This window comes from Anolis sagrei, chromosome 4, assembly GCF_037176765.1.
Source record: "Anolis sagrei isolate rAnoSag1 chromosome 4, rAnoSag1.mat, whole genome shotgun sequence".
NCBI classification, from domain to species: Eukaryota; Metazoa; Chordata; class Lepidosauria; order Squamata; family Dactyloidae; genus Anolis; species Anolis sagrei.
Window position 1 is genome coordinate 141,541,678 of NC_090024.1, and position 9,223 is coordinate 141,550,900.

Consider the following 9,223-nt stretch of genomic DNA (forward strand, 5'->3'; position numbering starts at 1 on the left):
CTGTGATTCCTTTAAAATCTGGGCTGATTCATAATCTCACTCATGACTACTAATATCCCGCTCACATAGAGAAGTCCTGTTCTTCATGCCTTGATGATAGTTCTTTCTGATGGAACCTGTTTGACCTTTACAAGAAACAAAATATTTTCTGGTGTTGGCAACAGGGGCCAGATATGAACTGGGAAGAGTGGAACAAGTGATAATCTCTAAACCAGGCATGGAGAAAATCTTCCACATATGGTGCCCGTGGTTCCCAGACCCATTCCTATAGTCTGCTAGATCCCCCTCCCCCATTTTAATAATTTAGTTTTGAAAAATCCTAATGTAGCACAAACAGGCCAAACAGTCTTAAATATGGTATGCTTGCTATCTCTAGTCACTACTTATGGCCAATGTTTGGCTACAAATGAATCTGGATGTAACTTCTGGCTTACTGGGAGCACATTGCATAGCCTATGGGAGTGGTGCAGAAGCAAATTGCTCTAAACCAAGTTTCAGAATTAAGAGATGAGAAGCAGAGCTGGATTTAAAAATAAGATAAGGGAGCTACGCAGAAATGTATGGAGCTCTATAATACACTGTCCAAGGAAATCACTCATTACTATCACCCCTGTGCCGTCAGGACTGAAGACTGACAGGTCGCAGGTTCAAATCCGGGGGGAGGCAGATGAGCCCCCGCTATCAGCTCCAGCTCCTCATGTGGGGACATGAGAGAAGCCTCCCACAAGGATGATAAAATATCAAAAATCATCCGGGCATCCCCTGGGCAACGTCCTTGCAGACGGCCAATTCTCTCACATCAGAAGCGACTTGCAGTTTCTCAGGTCGCTCCTGACACAACAAAAAAAAAATCATCCCTGGATATTTATACTCAAATAGGTAGAAGAGAAAAAGGAAAACCAAATGGTTTCTCTGAAACTGTTTGCAAAGATATCTGCTGCAATTATTCTAAATATTGCTTCAGTGTACTTGTCATATCTTCCTCATTGGTCTTTAGATTGAGGATTGTAAATTCAAATTTAGTCCTTGAATTTTAAAATCACTTTCCTTTTTCTTAAGAGTATCTTCACTGTGATTGAGGAATTTCCCCAGAACCTCAAAATGTATATCTGATACGGATTGTTCTGTAGTAAACACGTCTACGAAATGTTTAACTAAAGAAACAGCCACCCTTTTGTGAAACATTTCTATTAAACAGAATTATATTTGCATTTTTTATAGCACCTGAGAAAAGCTAACTCTATACATGGCTGAAATGCATTGTGTTTTTCAAAAAACAAATAAAGCACGTGACTACCTATTAGCATAAAGAGTTTTGTCTCCTGATTTGTTTTAGTTTTTTTGGATCACAGCCAGTATTGTCATGTGTATTGATGAAAACGTCTATTTTTGTAAAAAAAAAAAATCTGCATTTCTAGGTTTTACTATGGGAAAATATAATCAATTCAAGAATATATAACAATTAGTGAATCTCATATGTTTCCTTTGCATTTTTTCATAAAACCAGCTTGCATTTCTACATTAAAGAATGCCTTTGCTTGCATTTGTAGTATCATTATATGCAAAGTAAAAAAAAAATGCTGATGTTAGTCAATGGATGTGCAGTTAGAATACTTCTAATAACGTTGCTCTCCTGTTTTCCTTCAGTGCTGAGTCCCAAGGTCCTTGGTATCGCTATTGCCCGCTATGACTTCTGTGCAAGAGACATGCGTGAGTTGTCCCTACTCAAAGGAGATGTTGTTAAAATTTACACAAAGATTAGTGCCAATGGCTGGTGGAGAGGTGAAGTAAATGGAAGGGTAGGTTTTCCACGCTTCTTTCTGTGTAAAATCCTGCTAAATATGTTGGAAAAGGAGAATTCATCCACTATCCATGATTCTTTCTGTTTCTTTGGTTCGTTTAAAATGCTTTGATTATTTATTTCTGACATTTAAGATCCCAACTAAAAATGTGCCTGTGCATGTGCCTTCATGTTTGCTGTTGACTTATGATGACCCTATGAATTTCATAGACTTTTCTTAGGCAATGAATATTGAGGGGTGGTTTTGACATTTCCTTCCTCTCCAATACAGCCTATATCACCTGGTATTCATTGTCACTCTCCTGACCAGGTATTAACAGGTTGACCTTTCTTTGCTTCCAAGGTCAAATGCGGCCTTCTGCTTTTAGGTTATGGAATTAAATCTGGCAGCGCACAATAAAGCTTATTCTGAGTAGGTGGGCATAATATTTAGATGAACCAAGCCAGAAATCAGAATAATGCTTAACCAATTAACGGAAGAGATTTCAAAAATTAGAACAGAATTTTTAAAAACTAAATGATTTCCTACACACTTAAAAAAAAAGATCAAGTCTTCAAATCACTGTAAATGGCCAAGGTGGCATTATATCTTAGCAGGGAAATCTTGGACATCTGGGGTGAAACTCCTAGTCCACAAAATTGCTACTCTCACTTCCCACTTTTTTTTTTTTTAAAAAAACATTGTATTAAATTTTCCATATATACACAATGCAAAACCAAATGTCAGCACTTACATCTGAACCTTTTTAATTTTGAATATGTTTTGATGGATTTTAACAATGTGTTAGTGCTGTTGTGTTTAATTCTGTTTTAATGTTTGTATATGTATATATTTTAAATTGTATATTAATGTTTTTATGTCAAGCCGCTTTGAGTCCCCTTTGGGGAGATAAAGTGGGGTATAAATAAATATAACAACAACAACAACAACAACCTGTGCCTGTCACCGGGGAAAGATGGAGAAAGGATGTGGGATGGCTGGCCATCCCAGAAGAAGGACCTTGATGGTAGGGAACAAAGTAAGACAGTTCCCTCCATTTCCTCCTCTTTCCCCTTGCTCATGGGATGAGATCCTTAGATTGCTATTCCCACTTGGAAGCAGAATCTCCAGGAGAAGACCATTTCCCCTTGACATTAAGTCTAGTCAAGTCCGACTCTGGCGGGTGGTGTTCATTTCCATTTCGAAGTCAAATAGTCAGTGTTGCACACATTTGCATGTTTTCAAACTGCTCCAAGATAGGCTTTGATAAATCTGGTCACTACATTCCCTTCTGGTAAGTGTGGAAAGCAAAACTCCTTACCAGCCTTGAAGCTCCAGCAATGGACATGGGTTGTGCTAATTTTGGACATTTGGTTCAAAGTTGCATGGGCCCCTAGGCTATAAACAGCTACAGCTGTAGGATTCTCCTGCTTTTAAGGGCAAGCCACACTAAGCACACTGGAGCAATCAGTCTTAGGCTTCATCTACACTGTAGAATTAATGCAGTTCGATACTACTTTAACTGCCATAGATCAATGGTATAATCATCTGAGTTGTAGTTTTATGAGATTTTTAGCTTCCTCTGCCAAAGAAGGCTGAGAAGCTGATCCTTGGTAAACTACAGCTCATGGGATTTCCATAGCATTGAGGCATTACAATTAAGCTGTTTCAAACTGCATTGTTTCTATAGTGTAGATCAGGGGCCCTCAAACTTTTTAAACAGAGGGCCAGGTCAAAGTCCCTCAAACTGTTGGAGGGCCAGATTATAAGTTGAAAAAAGCATGAATGAATTCCTATGCACACTGCACATATCTTATTTGTAGTACAAAAACACTTAAAAACAATACAATAATTAAAATGAAGAACAATTTTAACAATATAAACTTATTAGTATTTCAATGGGAAGTGCGGGCCTGCTTTTGGCTGATGAGATAGGGTTGTTGTTGTCGTTGTTGTTGTCGTTGTTGTTCAAGTCATTTCAGACATAAGTTGACCCTGAGTGAGGGCTGGATAAATGACCTTGGAGGGCCGTATCCGGCCCCTGGGCCTTAGTTTGAGGACCCCTGGTGTAGATGCACCCAAAGTTATTGCAAAAGCATGGATAACTGTAATAAGTTTCCTCCAGTCATAAAAAGGCCGAAATAGAAGCAATAAATGTAGGTTAGGTTTGCCTGAGTTAGCTTTTTTGTCAATTTGCAGCATACTTTGGGACAAGCAATCTGAAGGTGTGTTTTAGATGCATACTGCCAAAGGGTATGTTGCCATTTAGTATTGCTGGCTGCTTTCAGTTTTCTCACTATATCAGTGTACAGGGTAGATCAACTTTATGCACTGAGTCAGAAAGAACCCATTTATAGGATCTGGAAATGGTCTGTTATGAAGCAGCCTTGGCTTCAAGGCAGTCAAGCAGAGGTCAGGGAGACTGTGAAAAATGGTTGCGATGGAACAGAATATATCAAAAGGCAGAGGTTTGCCTTTGGAGGCCTTCAATTAGGATTTGAAGCTGAGGCTTACAGGATGTTGATCTGGCACAGACAGGATTTTGATAGAGATGATAGAGACAGAGTTTTAGATTTAAGGAAAAAGGGAGAACTACCAATGGTATTGGGGAGCCTAAAGAATAGATTATTAGAGTTTAATATATTTCTTCTTATGTTCCTGTTGTTTTAAACCTATCTGGCTCCCAATGAAGTCTGAATTGAAGTAATGCCACAATTAATACAGTAAGGAACCTACACAAGTTCTCCTTTAATAGTGTCAATCAATTGTCATCCATAAAGCTAACAATGGCAGGATGCATGCTAGGATTCCTTGAGGTTGGGAGTTTTGCAGTCAGCTGGGATAAAGGCAATATGTCACAACTTGTTTCATAAAGTATATACAAAAGAAGAATGAATATACTGTAGCCAAAATTATTAAAATAGCCCTGGGTTTTGGCAGAGAAGGAGTTCCTTGGTGCTTCCATTGCAGGATGAGGGTCCTATGATTATGTGGTGCCAAAGGAAGAAAAAATCCTGGCACATAAAAGCTACACGAGAAGACTTGACAAACTTGGCCTTTAATGTTTGATTTATGGGAAAGCAAGACTGTCTGTTTGCTTTGTGGAATGCAGAAGCAATACAAAATGTGAATCCCCATTTGAAGTGGTACTAGCAGATTTACTACCAAATCTTGATTTCGGGTAATACCATCTAACTTGTCCTTTTTCTCTGTCTTAGTTTAATACTAGAATATTCTGATTTTTTTAATTAAAACTTGCTGTTTTGCTGTTGGGTGTCTTCTAGTTGTTTTGACTTATGATGACCTGAATATGAACCTATCATGGGGATTTCTTGACAAAATCTGATCTGAAAGGGGTTGCTTTTGCTTTCCTCTGAGGCAGAGAGTGTGTGATCTAGTGATTTTCCATGACCAAACAACAACAACAACAACTGCAAGCACTATCTCAAGCAAATATTGACAATTTATTCACACTGTCATTACTTGCAGCAATAGCCGATGTAGCGAAGCAACCAAGTTGGGGGGGTGTTGAATGCTCTCATTAAGGAGGCCAGACTTGGTGGAGGTGGTTGACAGAGGCGGAGTTGCAGGCTATTGAAGGCTGCTCTGCCCCCTGCTGTGCTCCTTGCTTCAGCATGAGCTAGGAGGCAGTTTTCAACCCACCCACCCCCCACCCCCGGTAAAATTTTCAACCCCCCCCAAAAAAATTTCAACCCCTCCCCAAAAAAATGTCTGGCTATGGTCCTACACCATACTGACTCTCATCAGCTTTTCCTATTAGACATCAACTTCTTATTTTTCAGATTGGATCATTAACTTGAACCTATTTGTTTGGGAGATGCTGTATGTTCTGTAACAAAAAATAGCACAGTTGTTTTCCTCTTCTTCAGCATCCTTAATAATTCCTTATTTGAATGGAGACTCCTACTGAGTGAAAGGAATATGGATCTAATATAATGATGTATCTTTTTTCTTTTCTTTTTTCCTTGCTTAGGTGGGTTGGTTTCCATCGACTTACGTAGAAGAGGATGAATGACTTGCAGATCAAGTTGGTACTTTTGATGATAAACTTCAGGGACAATGAAACCCAGCCATCTGCAGCGCATTATTCATCTCCTTAAGTGTTTGAACTGCAGCGCTTCTGTCTGTCGAAACCCTCAAGTCTTAACACTGGGATTACTGAAGAAGTTTGTGTTGACAGATTAATATCTCACTCAGAGCTGTGCAAAGAAGCAACCTGTCCACAGGCCATCACTGGGGACCAGTACAAAACTCTAACCTCACCTTCCTGAAATATCACTTAAAAACAGACTTGTTTTTCTTTTTCTTTTTTTAAAAGCTTCATTTCATTCCATCTGCAATGAATACTAAGCATAGGTAGCAGTTTACTCACCCCTTTTTCTGTCTCTCTCTTTCACACCCCCTCCCTGTTCGTTTGTCCTGTTACCTAACATTAGGAGCTTTCTCTGTTGTTGCTTACTACAGCCTGGGGGACGGGGGTGTTTGAGCATTCCAGTAGTCATGTGGCCAATATTATTTGTCTTGAAATCCCCAGCAGCACTAATTAACCTTGCCAACGACTGCACATTCACCACGGCTGCAATCTTTTTTTAAAAAAAATCTGTGGCTAAGCTTAACTCAACATTATTTTTGCATGTCATTTCTGTGTGTCGAGGTATGGATACAAAGGAACGTAGAGTTTGTTCAAGGAGAATTTTAACTGGCTTGTCTCAGAGTTTTGCTGAAAGGATTTGTGAAAGAACAACCTTGAAAAGATGAATTGAGTCCTGGGAAAAAATTATTTACAATTTAAGGTCTCAGATATGGGTTATTCCTTATAGGACAGTAGCTGCTGTGTGTTTAGAAGATGTGCTACGGTTTCATCGATATATAGCCTGGAGCACAACTTTATTCAGTTCCCCAGCCATTTCTAAACTACTTCTAATGTGCAAGCTGAGTCCCCTCTTGCCTTCGCAGCTCAGTGGGACCAGTCGTTGCATAAAGTCATGTTGTGTAGTTATTTAAACAAGGTAATATCATTAAATACAAAAGGCAATTCAAATGACTAATGTTGCAGATACAGGCACATCTCCCAGGAAATGAAGTGTACTTTATTTCTTAGGCAAATGGTCATTTTCTCTGGCTTGTATCACTGAATGAAGTCAATTACTCTTTTAAGCACTACCAAAAATAATTTCACCTGCAATTTTCACTTTCTCAAAGTATCAGGACAAATCAAGAAGCACCTTGTAATTTCTGGAACACTAAGACTTTATGTTCCATTCCTCAATTTTCTCATACTGAACAGTGTTACATAATCACATTTTTTAAATATTAGCTTCTTACAAGAGTTTGAACAGCAGTGAAGAAGAGTATGCAAGCAGTTCATTGGTCTGATGCTCACATCTCACAAAAACAAGAAGCCTCAGTGGGTCTCAGGAATAGGCATCTATAGGCGTGTTTGGTTTTGGGCGTCTCTTTGATTTTACTGAAAATAAAAACATTTAATTTATTGATCACCATTTTGATGGGAACAGTCACAAGCATTTGTATGTGGTTCTAAGTGCGTATTTAATAAAATGCTCTGTCCTTATATGTTAGTCTTAGGGAAGATTCCTTTGTGGGGTTTTTTTTTCTGTAATGACTACGTTTGTCTGGTGGGCTTGATATTAGTGGGCAAAATTCCTTTGTCATGAATTATTGCCTGTTTTTTATGGGTAGGTTCATCTCTAGATCTGTCAGATGTATTGTGCTGTCTCATCAGTGTTTAAATGTGAGCAGAACTTCAAATAACCATTAAGAAATGTAGCCTTTCAGCAAAATGTTTTGATCAATAGTTTAGATAACTCAAAGTCACTGTTTGTTAATTTTTGCAACTCAGGAGCTAATGGAAGTTGGAGATGTCAAGCCATATCTAATGCCTCCCCTCTTCCTATTGCTATTCAGGCATCCTACCCCACCCCTTTCAAAATGTTGCCGGAAAGTGTGTAACTGGGAGCCCCGGTTTGTGTTGAACACCTGTAGTAGAGAAGTAATAGCAGCTGCTTTCACAGGCTCTATGTGTGCAATGGTCCCACATCACATCCTCTTCTCCTAAATGTTAAAGAAGTCTTTTTTTCCCTGCTTCATGGGACACAGGAGGAGATGAAAAGTAGTCCAAGGTTGAGCCACCTTTTACTGGCATGTCAGTAGACAGGCACTGTGGGATTGTGACTGGGCAATCCAACCCAAATCCCCGTGCATCAGTAGATCACTTTCTGGGGAAGGTTCATATGGGACTCCTTTCTGTGAACTGGAACCCTGCATTTGGTCAGAGATCTGGGTGAGGACCATGCTGTGCGTTGTCTTGGTTTCATGCCATGTTGAGTAAGTTAAATGCTGCATCGTGTGATATTTTAAATGCCAAAGATTTATTATGCCAGAGCCATTGCTTCTTTCTCCTTGCAATATATTTCCCTCTTTTTCCGTCAGACCTTGTCCTCAAGCAGTGGGCTGAGGCACTACTTTAATTTGTAATATTTTGTAAATATGTGAATATATTAATAAACTGGTCCATTTCTTGTTTAATGGCTGGTGTATGGAATTTTTTTAAAACATTACATTTCATAATATATTACACATTTTTAAAAAACATTTAAATCAGAAATCCCAATATTTATATTTAGTGTAGTTAAGATGAGTTATATTTATACATTTAAGAGCTGGAATATAGGTGGTGCTGCCTAGATCCATACCTAACACAACCAAGGAGTCAACACGGAGTCCTGTTTTCCTGCTCCACCATTTTTTAAACACCAGTAACCTTGTTAGCAGTACTTCAGAGAAGAATCTCTGCCTTTTCCTTTAATCTCAAGGGTAGCTCACCTTCTTTAATCACTATCAAAGGCAGTCTGTGTTTATACAACAGCCTTAACTTAGCCATATATCAATACTTATTCATATCAATAGGTTACATTTGACCAAGAATATAGTTCCAATCATGATAGGTCAGGAAACTCATTGACCTTTGTCTGATTTCCATCAATATTGATTGCCTTTTTATTGTTCAACATCGTGGATTAATGTGAGAGTTGACTCATTTGAGGAGCTGTCATATTATTGTCATGCTGTGCCTGTGACTCATTCACAGAAGGAAGACATTTTGAAGTATTGTGTGGAAACAGTATATATCCATTTTTTTTAAAAAAAAACAACCTCTTGTCCCTCATCCTGTTAGTGTTATTGAGGAGAGCATGGGATGGCCTTTGCTTGCCATCTAGTACTCCATGGAGAAAAGTTAGGAAGGCAATGTGATAACAAATTAATAGGCCACTCAAAGGATCAAGAGTGACTGCAGGGTGTTCAAGAGGTACTGACCTAAGTTTGTACTTCATACAGCAGCCATAATCACAACAGACATTGCAGACAGCAGGTATAAACATCCCTCCAGCAATGAAATATAA

The 9,223-nt window shown here is 38.8% G+C and overlaps 1 protein-coding gene across 2 annotated transcripts in view; it reads left to right on the forward strand.

The window, feature by feature from the left end:
* The window catches only part of VAV3 (vav guanine nucleotide exchange factor 3), a 193,810-nt gene extending 185,462 nt beyond the window's left edge, over nt 1–8,348 (forward strand). For both annotated transcript variants that reach the window (XM_060774052.2, XM_060774053.2), the window contains 2 exons: nt 1,648–1,799; nt 5,776–8,348. In XM_060774052.2, coding sequence (XP_060630035.2) covers nt 1,648–1,799; nt 5,776–5,817 — 194 coding nt within the window. In that variant the 3' untranslated portion in view covers nt 5,818–8,348. The remainder of the gene's footprint in view (nt 1–1,647; nt 1,800–5,775) is intronic.
* The last annotated feature ends 875 nt before the right edge of the window (nt 8,349–9,223 follow it).